The 20,734-nt window shown below is 43.7% G+C and overlaps 1 protein-coding gene across 9 annotated transcripts in view; it reads right to left on the minus strand.

The window, feature by feature from the left end:
- Nucleotides 1-3,324: 3,324 nt before the first annotated feature.
- Nucleotides 3,325-20,734, minus strand: part of LOC149357427 (uncharacterized) — a 28,002-nt gene continuing 10,592 nt past the window's right edge. For 2 of the 9 annotated variants that reach the window (XM_089584664.1, XM_089584660.1), the window contains 2 exons: nucleotides 17,060-17,210; nucleotides 14,002-16,899 (listed from right to left, as the gene is read on the minus strand). In XM_089584664.1, the coding sequence (XP_089440790.1) occupies nucleotides 17,129-17,210 (82 nt within the window). In that variant the 3' untranslated portion in view covers nucleotides 14,002-16,899; nucleotides 17,060-17,128. Of the gene's footprint in view, nucleotides 5,121-5,498; nucleotides 5,581-7,392; nucleotides 8,229-12,779; nucleotides 16,900-17,059; nucleotides 17,211-20,734 lie in introns of those variants that run through there. The other 7 variants (XM_089584666.1, XM_089584665.1, XM_089584667.1 and 4 more) reach the window with 7 other exon arrangements.

Below are 20,734 nucleotides of genomic sequence, written 5' to 3' on the forward strand. Positions count from 1 at the left end.
CTTCACAAAATCCTCTTAACTGATTGTCTCCATTTCAAACGATAAGGCAATATGTAATAATCACTCATTATGGTTAGCCGTCGTTAATTCACCAGTTAACGAAAACACGTATGGCCAATCACTGTTTCAGTATCATGGTTCAAAATAAGGAAAACTTTGCCAATAGAAGCCTGCTTTCAACGTGGTGTCCTCCATAAAGAGGTTCCATCTTTCAAAGGTCAGTTAAATAACTTGAGATGCCTACATGGAGCCAATGCTTTGTAATAAAATTATATCATTCCTGCATTGACGTGGTGTGTTTTCTGTCATTCCAACTGATTACACTATTGTTCAATCCTCTTTTGTAAGCTGCTGCACTTATGCATGCATACTGTATGTGCCAATGCATGCTTTCGCTATTGACCCAACAGTTGTTTGCTGGTGTTTCCTGTGCAGTTTCATGATGAAATAAATTGAATGGGCATTTCTGGTGCTTCTCTGGAAATGAGCTTGCGACCTCACCTGGCGTACTTCCTGTGTTGTCGACAGGAAGATGACCAACAAGACACCCACGCGACGACAGCACTCTAGATGGAAACATGGAGAAAGAAATATATATATGGAATACGAAAAGATGGAAGTTCTCAAATATAAATTCATACAAATGATTTTCAACCATGCTACACACGTACTGCATACGCACTTGAAATTCCGAATATTAGTTCACCCCACACCAAAGTTCTGTCATTAAAAAATGTAGTGAAAATGGAGGGCCACATCTAGCTGCAATCCATTTCGATATGTCAAAAGATTATCATATTATGCACGAAAGTAGTGCTTACCTTGAATATTTATTAAAGGATGCTGTAACAGGGCATTTATGCAGCCAAAAAAAACTTTTACTCACGTATATTGAGCTCTGGACACACCTACCCAAAATTAAGTACACCATTAAATGTTTTCGGGTTACACTAGACAGATAATTTGACTCCAAGCCACACGGTGATAACTTAAGCCCTGAGCTGGCACTAGCAGGCTATGGTCTCAAAGCTAAAAACATTTTTATCTTCCTGTATTAAAATCATTTGCTTCTCTCTCTTTCATTCTCATATCGCATACCATTGTAAACCATGGCTTTGCACATTTAAAACCTATTTGGACCCAACTGTTCGACTGGAAAAATTACCATTGTGAATAATGCCCTCTTCAGGTCTACTGCATTCGAGCAGTGATTTATTTTTCAGGGTGAAAATATTTCTCTTCACGTAATCCTCTTAACTGATTGTCTCCATTTCAAACGATAAGGCAATATGTAATTTATCACTTATTATGGTTAGGCATGCTTGTGATTTTAATATGACACGAAAAAAATGTTAATTTACCAGTTAACGGAAAAACATGTGGTGAATCACTGTTTCAGTACCATGGTTCAAAATAAAAAAAACCTTGCCGATAGAATTCTGCTTTCAACATGGTGTTCTCCACAAAGAGGTTCCATCTTTCAAAGGTCACTTAAATAAGTTGAGGTGCCTACATGGAGCCACTTCTGTGCATAAATAGGACCTACCATATAGACATGCACCATTCTAGTTGAGTAGCTTTGGAGCTCTCTGTAGATGAATCTGGGAAAGAATAAAAACCTGGTACCCTTTCTTTTTATAATACTGGGTCCAATGCATCAAGAAATGAGATTTTGAAATGTTTAATGTGAAACACGACAAACCTATTTACTTCAATATTTTACCAGAAAAACAAAGTAAACCTTCTTTATGCTAGCCAATTCCTCTGCTATGTCACATCTCCACTTTTTTGCTTGCCAGTTTGCTTCTGGAGCCTCTTTCATCTGCTCTGCACCTCCCTAAGTGCCTTTGGCGACTGTCCTTGTCACGCAACCATGTCATGATGTAACGCCACAGTTGTATGCCAAATGCTTTAGCAAGCTGCCGGAAATATCACAGGGCGGAAACTGGGGCCATGCTCTCATCACCGAATGCGTGAACTGCATCTAAAATGATAATTAGGAGATGTGCATTCAAAAACGTCCTTTCTTTCCTGTGCACAGTCGGACTAGTTGGGTAAACCACTCAGTGGACTTTTGCCTTCGCTTCTGGGGTCTTTTGAGGAAAGGGTGTGACATGCATCCTTATCGCTAGCTAACATATCGACATACGTGGCCCAATCTGCAGCATGCATCTTTTCCAAGTCTCTTCAACAAAAAAGAAAGAAACATCATTGAAATAGCTACCTAGATCTCATAAAATCACGCACGTCACCTTAGGTAAGGAAAGCGCAAAGCAAAACATGGCCGCATTCAATTAAACATACAATGTACCTTATTTGCTTTGTCTGCCAGGTGTTAAAAAATCAGCAGAGGTAAACGGAATTCCCAGTTTTGCTTCAGAATCATCTTTAACCGCAGAATTGCGAGCGGGTGTGAACTCCGGTGAATTTGGGTGCCCTTCCTCGCCAGTTCAAAAACCAGGCTGTTCAGAGAGAAATTAATAGAACATTTGGAATGGGCTGCTGGGAAAGAGCGCAGGAACAGGGAAAAGAGAAAAGAAGTTGTTTGTTTATGTTTGTTTATTAGGGTTTAACGTCCCGAAGCAACTCAGGCTATGAGGGACGCCGTAGTGAAGGGCTTCGGAAATTTCGACCACCTGGGGTTCTTTAATGTGCACTGACATCGCACAACACACGGGCCTCTAGAAGAGGAAAGAAGACGACGGGACGGGCAGCGCCTGTCCCGTCGTCTTCTTTTCTCTTGTCCCTGTTCCTGCGCTGTTTCCCAGCAGTATGTACCACCTCGCTCAACACGCCGTTTTACTGAAATTTGGAATGGGCCTAGGTGGCAGATGACGTTTTAGCTGCAAATTGTACGACAAATTAGCATTCCACTCAAATGTCAGTTATTCACTCTTTAAGACTCTTTACAACTGCACAGAAATAGATGCTACAGGAATACTCGGGATGCACTACATCACCCATACCTGCCCATGTGCAACGACATAAACATTGCATGAAGAAACAAAATGACCCCGCCCTGCGAGTGCTGCACGATGGTATTGTTCCAGCGCCTAATGCACATCTTTATTTAAAGCAGCAGGTTACCTCGCGCACCTGTTATACTAACCCAAGTGTTTTCGAGCTCTCTAATTACACAAAACACTGCAGGAACCAAAAAATAAAAAAATCTTATCTAATTTTTCAGTACTCAAAAACGGAGAGGGAAGCCAGACATAGTCTATCATGAACTTTTTCTCGTGCTCTGTGAAATAAAGTGAGACAAGCAAGCATATTGAGAACAGAATATATAAATTTTTTCCCATTTCAACGCGACAAAAAAAAACAGCACAAAGAAAGGCACTGAGGTAATAATATAGAAAAATTCTTATAGTAGTTAGTTTTTGTTTGCTTGGTTCTAAAATCTCTGCACCGATTTGACATACGAACTGCAAAAGAATGTTGCTTTGCATCCGAAGCTGGACTGAAACTGCACCGCGTGAACACACACCTTACACTCAGAAATCCTGGCTCGACACCCAGTGCGTTAACTCCCTTGTTTCTTTCTATGCATCCAAGACAACTTCCGTCGACTCACTCTGAAAGGCCTTGTGCACCCTGGGTGAACCCACGTGCCTGACCTTCGTCTGGATGCGATGCAGGTATTCTACACGAGCTCTGCAAAAATTAGCACACACAACGAAGAATCCTCTTGAAGCAGCACATATATCTCATGGCTGGAGATCTACCCTGCAACACACACACATCGAAAGTATCTAATAATGAAGCCAAAGTAGGGTGTCAATTTAGGACTGTGAATTCCTTATGCTTGCAGACTGGGTAATTCTGTGTATGTGAGACCTATTATTCAAACGAGCTTCACGTTCTCGAATAATAGATGTAAGAATTTTATAAATATAATTACACCCTCTCATCGCGAAAACCACCATTTGACACTTTCACTACACATACATCAGGATGATGTAAGAAGCATTTCTGATCTTCGTTCTCTGACCGATGTCCGAAGTCTACGTCATCCCCGCTAGGAGCTCCCTGTGTAAGAAGCACGTCTTCCGCTCTACCACGTCCCGGCAGGTTACTCTTCCTGGTCCTGACACTGTGCTGAGTTAAAGCTCTATTAACACAGAAACAATGAAGATAGAATGCAGAGAGAATAGTTGACTGAAAGTAGTTTTATGCCAAAGCAAGTCATAGAGAGCCCGGTACGAATTCTCTTGAAGGAGAAGAAACCTGTAAGCGAATTAGTGATGCTGCTGTGTGTGATAGTGTTTTGTGCAGACTATGTACAGATAATAAAGTGGAATGACTTTCGCCAAAATCTGGAATAGTGCCTCTTTTAATTAAAAAGAAGCCGTGCTTTCCATGCTGACAAAGACTCCGCATGTGGCAACCGTGCACAGTCCAGTCTTCTACCTGTGCCCCTGTCTTTCTTAGATTTGTTCAATTTGGGCACAGGCCCAATGGACACTTTGATGCATTGGAAGCACGAACACTTTACGCAGCGTCAGCCATCGCAATGAAGGCCGGTTGCCTCAGGCTCAAGCCGGTGGGCAAATGGCAGCGGCGTCGTTATTGAGAATAGTCGAGAAACGGACCAGTGCCATCCTGAACTCGCAGTAACATTCTACAGCTTGGAAATCACAGCTTTCAAAATATTACAACAAACTGCAAAAAAGTTACAAGAATACGAGTAGGCAGAATCAGTGTTTTGAACATTGAGCTTTAAAGTTAAGGTAATCCAGGTACGTATTTGCAAATGACTTCAAAGTGACTGCCAAAAGCCAACCTAAAAGCATTTCACACAAGTTCGTAGAAATATACAAAAAATTTTTGCATGATCTGATACTATTAACACCGTGAATCTAATTTAAAGGAGTTCTAGAACACATTCAGGGGAGAGCACAACACGCTTAATCCCTACAGTGTGTTGCCATAAAAACCTGAGCCAAATAATACACTTCTGAATGCAGCAGAGAACCCACAATCACGTGCGACAACCAAATTTCACATGCTTAGCGCTCCAAATTTTCCACAAGTGCAAACAATGCCTAACAACAGAATCCTTACCTTTATACATTGGCAGGGGCAATGCTTGAACACTGTCGTGTGGAACTGTGCACCTTTAAAGAGAAAATAGGCGTCACTGCCAGAGCCTTTAATAAATCTTTCTTTAAACAGGCCAAGATGACAAAATTTCCAGTTTCAGAACAAGGCCTACTTTGCTTCTGCCAAACGCTCTGCTTAAAAGCTAGGAACCACAACTTAACACATTTCAAGCTCAAAACTAAACACGCAACTTTACACATCGCCTGGCACGGTCAGGCCAGAGCCAGGCCTCTCACAAACCTGGAAAAGTTAAAAGAGCCACATCTTTGCAGGCTACTAGGAGAGCCTACAGATAGGCATCAGTAATTTATAGATCACAGGTCTCCATTTCTACACTTCACAGTATGCAACACCATGCAATTTCTGGACTACCTAAGTGCTCGCAGACTCACATTTTCCCCAGCTTTTCGATGAAGACGGTGATTGGCCCTTCGTTGGGCTCGAAAGTTGGCGAGCCGGCAGAAGAGCGGCAACCTTCCAGCGTGCAAAAAGTGACAAGAGGAGAGGGAAAAGCGTGAAGACACTGAAAATAACAATTTCACTAAAGATAACTCAACTTCTATGTAGCGCATTATAAAGTTCTTGCTGGACAATATTTGTGGAGCGGTGTGATTTAACATCTGAGGCATACCGCAACTTTATTAGATCCCCTTTAAGAAGTCTTTTATAGCCGTAACAGAGCCCACTTGATCGAGACATTTTTAAGTCTAGCTTTTCTGCAAACAACACAGCTTATGCAGATAGATTGCACAAACAGCCTCCCGAGCCTTCTGGCCTCTCCCTCACAATCTGTTCATACCAAAGTTACTACTCCCACTAAGGTGTCCGGTTTCTGATGTCAAGAACGGTACGTGACTGCCGCGCACCACTGACATCAGCAGTCATTGCCACCAAGGTGGCAGCCAGTGAATGAACGTCGTGCGGTATGAACGGCTTTCAGGCTTAGTTTCTCGTGGGCGGACGCTTTGTACCGCAGCACTTTGCGGGCTGTGTACAATTGCGCAGGTAATCAAAAGAGCGGGTGCATACTCTGCGATATTAGCCGGAAGCGTGAGGCGACACTACTACTGCACGACTGTGACTATACGTGAAAACGCCAGTTTGCCCAGCTATTATATTTCAGCGAGGTAAGCCCGTCACTATATATTTCATCTCAGGGCAAAAAGCCAGCCACCGAACCCCTCGACAAACTTATATGCGAAGATATTGTGCGTATGTCGGACGTGTAATCACCATCTTAATGGTCAGCTGTACACGAAATGTAACGAATATGTGACACTTGATTAGCAGATACCCTCGGTCCTTTCTGTGAAGACCATTCGCCCAGGCAATGTAGATGGCAACATACTAATTCGGATCTGATAAAAAGGAAGCCTTCCAGATTGTGCCAGTGGCATTCCGAGCCTTTCCAAAGTGTGGTTCACGGCTTAAGCATAGGACTACTGCCAGAATCGTGGATATACTCTGTAGCCAAAATACTGTGTTCGTCGCCAAGAGTGTAGCTCCACACCCTGTGAGAACTTACTTTTTCAGAGAAGCATGCCACTTATAACTAAAAAATACCTCTTTGAGGTAGTAAAATGGCTTCTGCAATATAGTACTAACAATTTTGGTGGATGCCAGAAAACAGATGGATGCTGGTAACTAGTAAGCTGGTCAACTTAATTTGAATAGTTAATTTTTTAACGATTAGAGAAAGGCACTTGATTGCAAATGGAGATTTTGTAGCTGGCCATCAGCAATAGGCAAATCAGTTTTTAGAATTTCGAAAGCGCGATCACTGTGGGCACTGTGATTCAAAAAATTTCAAAAACTTCACGCGAGATTCGAAAATTGCCTTCTGGCAAAGCACACATAGCGACATCTGCTTTTGTACATCACTCCAAGGGGGCAAGACCATAACCACTGAGCCACTGCGACGGCCAGGTTTGAACCATTACGACACCAAGCAGTACAAGCGCTTGGTCTCGTAATGGTTCAAACCTGCCACAGTACAAGCGCTTGGCAGGTTTGAACCATTACGACACCAAGCGCTTGTACCGTCCTCTCTTTTGTCAGGACAGCAGCGTGGGCATGTTGGTTACTCATTTGTGATGGAACAGCAAAAAACACCGGGGGCAACAGACATGTGCTGACTTACAACTCATTTTAATTTCGAAGAAACAGGGCTTCTTTTAACTTCTTTACACCCTGAAAACACATGGGTCACAACTATATTGTTAACGATATCATTTCTGATGGATGAGCTTCCTGCTCAAGGGTCTCAGACCTGCGACTTCAGTTCAGTAGAGGGCATGCCTGCGGGGCCTATGAGCACGTGATTTTTGAATATGTGAAATTCTCGAAAATCTGCTGAGCCACAATGCAGATAGAAATTGTGTCATCAAAAATTTAGATACTATAATATTGATGTTACGACACACCAGCTACAAATAACTAGTTCTCTCTCTTCTGAAGTACCCCAAACTGCTATCACTATACCACAGAAGTTGTCTTTATACATCAGAAAGCATACTGTCAAAGCATACTGTCAAATTTTCAATTTCAGGGGAACTGAAAAGAAATAAACCCAGAAGTGCACGTTTATACACAGCTTTCAATGTATCTCGCCATCTGAGGATTTGCAGAAAAGGCTTAAAAGTGTTTAGAATACAAGAAATCTAGAAAAAGAATCTACCCCACAATCAACTCAAGTAAGTCTACTCGGCTACTGACTTCATCAAGAGTGAAACTGTAAAGAGCCATTACGTCCTTGAAAAGGGCCACATTTGAAATTGTGAAGTAGCAAATTCAACGCTACACTGAGAGGCCAGCTGAAAATAACTTCTATGCGTACTCAAGCTGAAAAAAGCAATTTCTTTGAGACTGGAGAGTTAAAAAGACATTGCTAAACAAGTCAGGCACAGATATCCTACCAAAGTTTTAACAAATGAAGGGCATAGCCTTTCCTTGACATTTTTGGCTGTTTTCATCGTTAGAACTGGCAGTGACCTTAAATAATTGCAGCCCAACTTCCCATGTCTTCCTCTTGACATCTAAGATCACTCGTAGACACTCACAGCAGTGGGCGTTGTGCCTCTTCGGGCCTCCCCTGTACGCGACGGAAGCGTTTCAGACGACATCTGCAAAAAATTTAGAACACAAGACCCTAAAATTTCTGGCACTGGGTAAGTGAAACGCGCTTTCGACTCATCTTATTTTAAATTTTCAAACTGGAAAAACCTTCGCTTGCAAGCCCAGATCTCAATAATTCTTTTTGAACTTGTCTCTGGAACGCGTGATGATATCTAATGATATTAATCGGTACTCAGGAAAGCATCGCAGCGCACCTTTAAAGAGACGCCGAAAGAAATGCTAAGTCAGGCTACACTGATACGTGGTAGGCTCTTCTGAAAGTATAATTTTCAACGAAAGCAGTGCCTTTCGCAGAGGTGCGATCATTGTATGTGGTAAATTTTGTCCAAAAATTTTTGAGCACCGAAAATGCCAACAAGTTGCAAGTCAGACCCTTGTCACACGGGTGCACTTAACCAGTTTCCACTAGCTGTGGTTACTACTATCCACACAGCAATCAAACTGCGGTTATCGCGAACTGTGCTTGGCAACCTCGGTTTAGGTCACTAACGGAGAAGGTGGCGGCATCTATAGACAGAAACTGCCCGTAGGTGTCAGAGCGAGAAGTGGACGAGGTGGCCCGCTTCAAGAACATACTTTCCTTTGAACAAAATCATGTTTCAAGAGCAACAAATCAAAATAGGCAGTGTGTATAGTATCGTGTGATGACACTTTTATGCAGAGTTCGATATCGTCCGAAGGTGCAGTAACAGTGCATTGCAGCAACGTCCCACGGCACTCAAGCTAATCATTTTACCACATTTAAACTGAAAAATCTGCGGTCCCTGCTGCGGCGTTTAAGTAGGTGACACGTTCGCAACGCTCGCTGCAAGCGCCACCGTCAATGGCGCTCTGGCGTGCTACTCCAAAGTCATCGCTAGGCCTAACTTGTTTCGTATCGAAGCCACAGAGGACGGCGCCTTTGAATTGACCAAAACTATGCTACATTGTCTACTTATGGCACTGCCTCACTGACAACCTCATGGTTTCATATTAAATGAAAGATATATGATTGATTTAAGCGACACCTTAGCAGTGGCACTGGCGTGCAAGCAGATTGGGCCAGTTGCACTGAAATGGCGGCAGCTGCTATGGGGCTGGGAGCATAAAACTACCTTGTATTGCAATTATTACTCCTACCAGCAACTCAGTACAGGTCAGCAGTCCTCAAGGAGGACTGCTTCATTTTTGGCATTCCCGTAACCCAGAGCTTATCACTGTGTTCGTTGCAGCGCAACTCAGAACGGTGGCGAGCCTTGTGACGACAACGAATCATGATTCGAGATAACCGCAGTCAAGTTTGGTATCTGTGTTTAGACTCCCTGAGTGACTGTAGGTCAACCAACACCAACGTTTCAGCATCAGCAAAATTTCAACAAACATAAAAAAAAATGGTGGCTAACAGAGCAAGATGGTCATCTGCATGTGCCATCTGTGAAGTACGATCGTTGGCTAGACTTGGCACATAAAATGCAGCGGCAAGTTCAAAGTGCATCATTATGCGGGGAATAAATTGGCAAAATTCAGAGGTGTGATCATTACACGATTGCAATCATTATGAGATTAACACTAAGTGGCCCGCACAAATCTCAGCATAACAGTGCAATGCACTTCAAACAAGTATATGATTATGACTGTACCACTACAGTCAAATGCTGAAGGCAACATACAGCAGGCAATGTCGAAATTTCTAAGCGCGATTGGTAGTTGTCTGAGCCAGGCCTAAATGACATTAAAAAGGGTAGACAAAATAGAACTGTTGGTCGACTTCATTCTGTTGTAATACTGAAAACATCTCAGTACCCATGTCCAACAGTCTTGGGAAACAATTATGAAAGGTGAAAGATTTTAATATATTATTCTGGAAACATTAAAGAGCGCTTGCAGAAGAATGCAAAGGCATCACGTTGGGCCCGATGTCACTGCATTATGAACTCCATTTTTGGCCGCAGTCTTCCTCAGCCAGGAGGCACAGCTGCAGTGATGAGTAATTGAAGGAGTCCTCCAAATAGCGAATGCAGAAAAAGCAAACACTGTTCCTAAATAAGCTTGCATGAAAGAACATTTCATCAACCTCCTTAGTTCGAAAACCTGGTTGAATTAGTTGCGTTGTCATTGCCACCTGCCACTTACAGGGGTACATATTTTAAAAAATACTATCACTATTATTATATAGGTTTTAACATGGGCAATGAAAAAGGTTTTAGCGGAAGGCTCCGGATTAATTTAGACCACCTCGGAATCTTTACCGTGCAATGACATTTCACACCGCAGGCCCTCTTTGGGTTTCACCTCTATGGAAATGTAGCCACTGCGGCCTTGATTGCCTGCCACCTCCATGCACTCAGAAGCACAGCACCACAACCATAGCCACCATGGTTTTTGTTTGTGGCAGTTTAGAGTGCCAAAGCAAAGCGGGCTATGAAGGACACCATAGTGAAGGGCGCAGGAAATTTTGACTACCTGGGGTTCTTTAACATGCACTGACATTGCATAGTACACATGCCTCTAGAATTTCGCCTTCATTGAAATTCGACTGTTGTGGCCAGGATTGAACCCCCGTCATTTGGGTCAACACCCAAGCGCCCTATCCAGTGACAAATGTGGCGGCCGTACCTAAGGCAACGAATGTACTGAGCACTGCATTCTCGAAGGAAAAATGTTTAAGAATGTAGTACTACTGCAAGAACGTAGCTTGAATGCCGCCTTTGCACACAGCCTAGAATAAACATAGTATGCATGACTACGCATAAGCAAATTAAACACTGCGACACTAAATCTCAAGTAATTTTTACTTCATAAAGACCAATGAAATTTTACGACCAATGGCGTTCTTGATAAACTGTTCAAGGTGGCAATCAACCATGGACACTACCCGTACTATAGCTGCATTTAAAAATCAGAAAGCACCAGCAAACAATGCAGCAGAGAAGAGTGATTTCTTCTCCATCATCGGCAGAAAATCAGAAAGGGCACATTCAACACACATTTAATCTATACCACCATCAGGGGTACACCTCTTTAAGGGTCCCAATCTTACATCTTGCTTAACGAACGGCTGGTTATAAAGCACGTTTTCAGCTACATGTTCACCCACTAAATTTCCAGAAAGGAAAAATACAAAATTTTTATTCCACGATTGCCATTGCTCTCTTCCCTGAACATGCTATGAAAGATATCTCCCACGCATTTCAGCAATTTCAAACAATCCACCACCGGTTGGAAAATGGAGTGTCAATGAGTGGCATCATGCAGATTGCTGGCTCCACTGAAGAAGCCAATGCTGCAAGCTTTAAACTGATTGCTCCAGGACAAATTACTGAAACTAAGGTGTTGCTGAGATCCTGGCATGGTAACAGATCATGTTTAATCCTACGAGATACATGTGGCCTAGCACGAATCCAGAAGAATTGATGTGATAAACAAGGCCGTTAATCCAAGAACATTTTTGGAATTTTGCTAAAATATCATAGTTCCCTTGCGGAATAGAAAATGAAGAGTTCAACTGCGATTCTTTTCCTTTTCCACTTGCGGCTATAAAGCATCAAACAGATGGGCGCAACTGCAAAAGGGCGATCTTGCAGGAAAAAACAAAGGCAGTGAAGTTTTCGTGTGCTGCAAAACAACAAATGCAGGGCGTCAGCTTTGGCAGATACTAATACCCCCTAAAAGAAAAAAACTATAATTAAAAAGCCTATGGGTATACTGGCCTGCAGTCCCTCGTGACAAAAACGTCTGCTGCAAGCACTGTATCCTGTGGAAGTTTGCGCACTACAAGTTCCATTCTTTCGTTACTGCACCTCACACCCGTGTACTGCCGTCGTTTATGAGGCACTGTGAAATGTCATCGAAACAAAAGGTCATCGTGCATATGGAATGACCAGACTATTCCAAAGCCTGTCGCATTACACAGGGCAATTTTCTTTACAATGGTACGCACAATGTGCATCTGAAGTGCTAACAACGAAGTAATGCACTCCTAAGATTGATAAGGTTCAACATTAATTAGAAGAACCTTTAAAGTAGCCAGCATGGAGTTCTGCCAAAGAAGGTTGCTCTGCTGTGGATGGCAGGTGAAGCGTAGTGCCTTCATCCTAACTCTCCTAACCACCACTCGGTGTACATAACCCCTAACGCTTTAGGACGCAAGCGCACAGTCTTGCCCAATCACACTGTCCATCATGCTATGGCAATTGAGTTTCTTCAGGTGAAACATTAAGCATTCATGCCAATCACGGTTTGACTTGTGTCGCGCATTCTTTGGCTATGAAGGAAACGCGAAGGAAATAGATCCTGAAGTGCATCTTTCCGCAGAAACGTATGCGTTCAGATTTAGTTTGAGAAGCCACTGCATCAACGTCCACACCACGTGCCCCTAACAGAGCCCTTCAGCTTGCTCGTCATATTTCAATTCTCAGAAACCCAAGAAACGGACCGGAGAACATGCATTTTGTTTCCAGTGAGAAAAACGTGTAAACAGAGAAGGAGTGGACACCATGCACATCGGAATGCTGCTGCTTTGCCTTGCTGCTGAGGTGGGGATAAACACGTGATCTCACCTGGAAGGCCTTCCAGCACGCTCGGCAGAAAGACGAGCTGCCTCTACGTGACGACAGCATGCCAGACAAAATGCTCCATTTTCGGGACGTGGCGACAACTCTTCAGATTAGAAAACGTGAGATGACCATCAAGCCGCCCTCTGTACTGGCCGCCACCACGTGTCCTTCCTGCACCACGAGTCGCATCCAGATCTCAGCTGCAGCATACACACCAAGGCACACATACACTGCAGAAAATGTATTCCTTCGGACCACATACTCCGCAGCTGGATTTCAAGTACGTGAAAGACAGCACTTTTGGAAGAAGTTATTTCAAGCGCCTCTTAGAGCCCCCAGGCATGAGACAAAAACCTGACAGCAGAAGCAGCTGAAGCAGCCTAAGAAGGTTACTGCTACCACGCTACGGGGATTTCTTGTCCAGATGGCAGTAATAACCGTGTGACAGCTTCACTGAACAAAGTGGGGTATAACCAGAAAATGTGCCCAGTTGTCGCACGTCACTTTTTCTGCAGGTAAAATCAATGGAGGCGCCCTGGGAGATCAGAATGGTTGCTATTACGCTCTAAAAAATATACGCCAAATACACGTCGTTCCCAAACAACATAAGCGAATTCATATCATTTTCTTCGATTTGGGTTTTTCATACAAGCACTAACTGCCAACCTCCAGACCAGCGGCCTAGCTCAAACACATGAGCAGCTGGCTACAAGTAGGCCGCAGAGCTGTGGCCTGCTTCAGCCAGCCCTCCAAGTTTCACTTTTATTCACAAAGCTCGTTCACCATCACACTTCTTTTCCAACTAAAATCGGCCAATCAGCTACGTCCATAGACAATACTGATCCTTTGTTGACAGAAATATGTGAGGGTCCCTTAATATCCCCTTGACCCTCCTAAACTGGCGAATGAATCAACCCACCAAGACATGGGAACAGAGGGAGAAAAGCCCACCTCCTTTCCGTTCCTGTGTAGCCTTCGCTGCAGATCTACTCAAGTGCAGTAACTTCCTACTTTTCTATTTATTCCATACCATCAGGCACTTACTTCAATATTGCAAAGGGCGAAAGCATTGAGGTGGTAATAAAAGGCATGGAGAATGCACATCGCAGTGGCCATGGCACAGGTAATCTATAAGCTGACCCATTACCTACCTTCCCCAATGCACAAACCATCCTTATGCAGGTAGAATAGAAGAGCTCCTCAGTTTATTTTCTTTTTCTGGGAGGGGAGGGGAGTGGTGCCTGCTGCCGTTGTTAAGTTCTCGCCTCCTTACTGAAAGCAAGACAAAGGAGGGTTATCTCCCATTAAATTGTTCCTGCTCGAGCAAGCCATGGACTTCCATTGTGCCAGCAATGCTATGAAAGCTTGGTCCTGCTTCATTCGGAAACCCCACTCTTACCCACATGTACGTTTCCCCATTTTAATAGACACTAACTTCAATATTGTAGAGGGCGAAAACATTGAGCTGGTAATAAAAGGCATGGAGAATGCACATAGCAGTGGCCACGGCAGAGGTAATCTATAAACTGACCCATTACGTACCTTCCCCAACACGAAACGGTAAAACGGTGGCTAGAAATACCAGCAAAACCAAGGTGGGAAAGGCTACAAGCAAGAAGAGTTTCACGTTTAGCTGGTGATTATTTTATACCAGCTTTAACAACTGGATATCAAGGAATTCCAGGGGAGTGTTAAGGCATGTTGAGTGAAGACAAAATTAAGCTGGCCACTGCCTTTGCTTGTTTCCTTCAGTGCTTTCACTGTGTGCAGATAATCGCAACGCCATACAAGCGAACAAGTGTGGGTGCTATGTATTTTTACTTCTAGGTTGCAGCTAAGATATCTACTGCCATTTTTATATTATGAACCATCAGTGTACCGAACTAATACACAATTGCCCTGAGGTTCAATATATCCAGATTTGACTACTGTTAGTTCACTATAAAATACAAAATTGATGCAAAAGGCATTGCGAGCAGTGGCGATTGCTACCTAACATGAGCAACCGAGCTGCGGCAGACAGGAACCAATGGACATGAATAAGGATGCAAGGACAATTAGAGAGATAGTGAGAAAGCACATGAGAGAGCTCTGAGGACTGTTTGATATTTAGAAAAAAATAAAGGTGAACATCTTTTCACTGAACACACGCGCATGTCTAGGCACTCTCCTAATGACAACCGCACACAAACGACTACTGCACATATCTACAACACCAAAGAAGCACTGTATAGACCAGGTTTTTTTACCCTCGCACGCAGGCTGCGGGCGCGCTCCTACTCTCGACACCAGTCGCCATCTGTCGGCGCGCGCGGCCCGAGGGACTGCGGGTCGCGCCGGCGCCGCGCGTAGAACGCATATGTTTACGTGTTCGCTTCAGCCGTTGTGCTCCATCAGCTAACGTATGAGGGTGTGTGCTGTGCGTCACTACTCACATTTTCCCTCTTCCAGACAGGACTGCGGTTATCTTGTGCGCAGTTACTCGTTAACTTGACATCCGAGGGTAGTCGACCAGGTAGTGTGCGGACTGGAAACCGGCACTTCTAAGCAGATTTCTGCGCTGTCGTGTCGTTTGTTGTCGCCTTTTATGTGCGATATCATCTATGATAATATTATGCATCAGAATATAGATCTATTGATTTGACTCAGTGAAGTAGTAACTGGACAGGCAAGCTGCAGACTGAAGGTTGTCCCGACGGAGTGCGTGTTTTCGATCACCAGTATGTGTTCGCCATCCTTGCGCTGAGCTTGCTCTTGTTCCCATTAAACACATTTCATGCACAGGATTGTAAGTACAAGCGCTACCGATTTCAGCTGCTTTTTCCGCACGCATGTCAGAGGCCATCTGGGGGGTAAAGGTTTATCTATAGTATCTTTCTGCTGTTGGTATCTACCTTAGTTTGGTTTGGTTTATTAAGGTTTTACGTCCCAAAGCGACTCAGGCTATGAGGGACGCCGTAGTGAAGGGCTCCGGAAATTTCGACCACCTGGGGTTCTTTAACGTGCACTGACATCACACAGTACACGGGCCTCTAGAATTTCGCCTCCTTCGAAATTCGGCCGCCGCGGCCGGGATCGAACCCACGTCTTTTGGGCCAGAGCAGAGAGCCATAACCACTGAGCCACCGCAGCGGTGCGGTATCTACATTATTCATAGGAAAATATGCGCGATTTCATTACATTTTCCACACTTAGCCAAACGCCTACGCAACGCTCTCACACGCGGCGAGAGCTCCTGAATAACATAACGCGACTTCGGACCTCAGAATTAGTGAAAGCTGGATTAGCTGCTCATATCTATTCAAGCTTTTATAAATTAAGCGAAAGTACGTTTTTATGCACAAGGTTGCATAAACCATGACAAAATTTGTTTTCTGTTGGCGCTGCGACTCAGTTGAGCTCACAGCGGTAATTTGTTGATAAACTGGCGCGGCGACAAGAAAGCCGTTTGTGGAAGTGGGGGGGGCTTTATGGCCGGCAGGAAGGAATAAGAGTGCATGGGAATTGGAACTGCATACTAGCCGCACACCTAATTCTTGATATTGAATAAAAAGTTTTTTTGCGGTGGAGCACCAAGACAATTCGATATAAGCACGAGCGCGTTCTAAGCGCCGGCACAATTAACCTGAATGTCAAACTAAATGTCATTAAAACGCGTCAATGTTATCGCTTTGATAACGTAAATACTTCCTGCAACACAGCCACGCAGCGGAAGTATGCTCGACAATGTTTCTTTAGCGCCCGAAGCGCGGCTATATGCAGGCGCGGCCGCGGAACTGCCGCAGCCCCGCAGTCCCCAAAGAAACGCCCGCACCGCGGCGCGCCAGTCGGTGCAAAATGGCCGCGCCTAGGAGAGGCTCAAAAATCTGGTCTATACACAAAGCTGCGTGCATGTTGCGTCCTTTCCCTAACTGACCATGCATGCGGCTCGACTAACAGGATTTCTGCCTTTGCAAGGACAAACAATGGAGCTTGCGGTATCAGACAAGGACTGCATCTGGTTCCAGTTCTAGTTCAGTTACAAGTTAGCAGAAAAAAATTATCTTCATTTCCGTTCCGGTTGAGATACGGCTTTGCTTCTGGTTTTCAGTTCAGTTCCGGCTTCGGTTGGAGTTCCTCCTTGCTGGTACCAAATAGAAAAAAAAATAAATATATCTCTTGACCTGCACCTTCTTCGACACTTATTGCTTAGTAAACGTTAGGGAGGCATGCAGCAGCAGTAAAAGCTCCAAAGTTACTCAATTCCGAATCCAAGAGAAAGCTGGACTGCAGCTGGGACATACCATGCGATGGCTCAAGCGAACCCTACATTCCGATGAGTAGCTTCATTGCCCTTGAAGCACAGCATGCCTCTAGTGGAATAGGTTGGAGACTGCCGCAATCCACGCTGGCTTTGCATATTGTTTCCCATCAACTTCGATGTCGGAGGCCATCCTGCAGCAAGAAGAAACCAATGTAAATGAAGGCATGCAAAGGATTTTGTGTGAAGACCATGCACCATAATAAATTTAGATTTCAAAATCATCTTACACCGACTTGAGAATGAAATTCACATCCTAGAGAATAACGTAACCTGTGTAAACGCAGGAGAGCTGCACTGATCGACGTATACACGTAATAATACCCGTGCCACACGGACAGACTTAATGCCATTAAGTGCTTACTGCCTTAAGTTTTAATGGCATTCATGCGATGCCACACGCATAAATTTAATGGCATTAGCCTTACTGCCATTTGCGACCTACTGAGTTCGCCACAACTCATTCGCCCGTGCAACGTGTACTCTCGTTCCCATTCCACACGCAGAAAAGCATGCAGCTTTGTTAGTAACAACTTCCTAACCAGTAAGAAATGGTTAATTCTTAACTTTCAGTCAGATGAGGCATCTATACCGCATTTTCGATGCGAAGAGCGCCATTTTAACCAGCCTTATTGACAGGTACTCTCGACTTATGTGCTGACATGCGAATTTATGCCTACTTTTTCGACTTGTAAAGCAGGAACAGCCATATTTTCTGGAAAATCGTTTTTACATCACATTTGAACAACATTCCCGATATATTGTGCTCACTAAGAATGTTTATATTCAGATGAAACTTTAATTACTTTGCAAGTGTTATCGCCATCGTCACTTCCGATAATGGCATTAAATGTGGACGTGTAGCACCAACTCCGGAAATAATGGCATTAACAATCTAAGGCCGTAAGCATTTACTGCCATTTCTTGTGCGCGTGTGGCACGGGTATAAGACATTTATTCAAAATAATATTATTGCTAAAATTTGGATGCACACTGGAATAGATTTAATTTAGTGATTTTGAGCATGCAAATTGCACGGAGCAACCTTAAATATCAACAAGCCCAGCCTAACTTCTAATACATTTTCATCGCCAAATGATAGCTCCACAACTTTTCAAAAATTTTCACAAACGGAAGTAGAAACAACTCACTGTAGAAGAGTTATCGTCCCCATCATCGGTTGAATGAACATCAAAAAAAAAATTGGAGAAAACACTTAAGCTTTGCTCTAAGCATACAACACGATAGAGCTAATGAGTTAATGACCATATATAAGGAATTGGTCATTCTCAACTTTACATTCATAGGTCTCTGGGAGTCCTCACACCACTCCTTGTGCCATGATGCAGTGGTTAATGGATGCACCACTGCCCTGCAATGGCAGGTGCTGCCATCGGTGAATCTTTTGCGAGCCAAGTTGCTCTTCCTGTGCAATCTTTCACAATTAACCATTAACTTAGCTGCCACTTGCCAGGGCAATTAGTTTGCTCACAATTCGGTGGGCAGCTTGTGATGACACCACAAGGTCACGTGACCCAGGTAGCCCACCTAGGCTGCTTTTGTGAGGCTGGCTGCCTATTTACCACACCACCCCATTTATCGATCCACGCCGACGACACCCGAATTTCTGCACAGCAGAAGCCTTAATGCTATCGCGTTTTATCAAATCTGGGCACGGCTCTGAATCTTGACTGTAATCAGCTGCACATCCTTATTTATGCCACTGTGAAATAGGCAACACTGTCGCTGGAGGACTCCTCTTTAGACAACCAACGGCCTGACAATCCAATTGAGAACTAGCTGCGCTGAAGAAGCCTGAACATTATGCAACTACAAAACAATCCTTGCAGGAAGCCTCATTAAAGCATAACTCGGTGGAGACCAAGACTCGCTTACAGAGGTTCACATAGTATGAGAAGCACCGTATTTACTCGCACAATGATCGCACTTTTTTAAATTGACGCAAACTCAGGGATGCGATCATTATGTGGGGGAAAATTTTCTACAAAAAATTTTTGAGCACCGAAAACGCAAACAAGTTGCAGGTCAGACCCTTGTCACACGAGCATGCTTAACTGTGAGTTTTGCTAAATACTGTATATGCTACCAAAGGTAGCAGAGTTGCGCGTAGGTCCACCATCTTGCCTGTCAAGCAACCGAAGTTATTCGGTGAAGCTGCACTCCGTTTCTGCAGGCGACATGCATAGCGCATCACCGATCAACTGCGGGTGCTTTTCCAAGGTTTGTAGGCCACTTTTTCGCTTAATCACAAACAGAGCATCGAAACAGCTGACTGCGCAACACAATCAAGTAATAGAGGAAAGAAAAAAAAGTGCTGCTCTTTCTAGTGCTGTACGTGAGCTGCAGGAGCAGGCGATTTACACAGCTGCCTTCCTCGAACTCTTTACTTGTAACTTAACAACACTCAGTATTTTAGATACACCGTACAAATACAGCATTCATTTTTGCGGCAACATTTATTCACCAGAACTGCGTCAAAAAACCAGTTTATACCCCCTTTATTGAATCTGAAACTCCTACAAAAAGTTACAAGCCAGAACTCTAAAAAATACAGTATAAAATCCAGAATACAGTTTACTCAAAACTGGATGAATGTTAACTTCTGAAACAATCAGATGCCTAAACATGTTTTCCATCACTTGAAAGTTGTTTTTCATTCAGGTTTTATGCCAACAAGGATAAATACGCACTGCAGAGCTCTATTTTAGCATTTAAACAGTGTAAACGAAAAAGTGCAGAGCCGCAAGTCTAGCCTGTTTTCGGTAAAGAAATCTCAATCCAACTTTTAGCAAAAAAAATGTTAATAAAGTGCCTGTACTTGAACAAAACACGCTCACTGTGAAACATAACCAGATTTTTTATCTAGTAAGCTGTACCCAGTTCATGCTCTGCTTTAGATAGAAAACTGCACTAAATATGAGGTCTACACCAAATTATGTGTAGCAGCTCTCAATATCCAGGTTCTCCGAGATCATATCACTTATGAATCAGCGATCAACTGCCAATGGTATTGAAACTCGGGAACACCTTTAGATTTCCTCCGGACCCGTACCATCGACCTTCCAGAAGGCACAGGGTATCACAGCCACACTTTAAGAAAGCTGTTTCGTTGGGTGCCTTTGAACTCTGGTGACTCGAAATGTAACCTTTAAGAGTGGCGAACTGCAGTTCATTTCTCAAAAGGGAGTTATAGGTGTACTATGTAATAAAGCAAAAAACCAGTTAAATCCTTATATTTTACATCACGGCACATTCTCTCTCTTCTGTATGCTTTAACCTAGTGGTGATCTACAATGTTGATTTGTTGGTTTATGGGGTTTAACGTCCCGAAGCAACTCACGCTAGGACAGATGCCGTAGTGAAGGGCTCCAGAAATTTTGACCACCTGGGGTTCTTTAACGTGCACCGACATCGCCCAGTACATGGGCCTCTAGAATTTAGCCTCCATCGAAATTCGACCGCCGCGGCCAGGATCGAACACACGTGTTTCGGGTCAGCAGCCGAGCACCATAACTACTGAGCCATCACAGCCGGTGTGTCGACATCCCGAGCCGTGCATTATTAGGAAAAGAATATGAACTATCGTTTCTATAAAAGTTTGTGAAAAGGCAGTGGCGTGCATTCCATGCAAAAAACT

The sequence above is a fragment of the Amblyomma mixtum genome, chromosome 3 (assembly GCF_055824585.1).
Source record: "Amblyomma mixtum isolate Tamu chromosome 3, ASM5582458v1, whole genome shotgun sequence".
In the NCBI taxonomy this organism is placed as follows: domain Eukaryota; kingdom Metazoa; phylum Arthropoda; class Arachnida; order Ixodida; family Ixodidae; genus Amblyomma; species Amblyomma mixtum.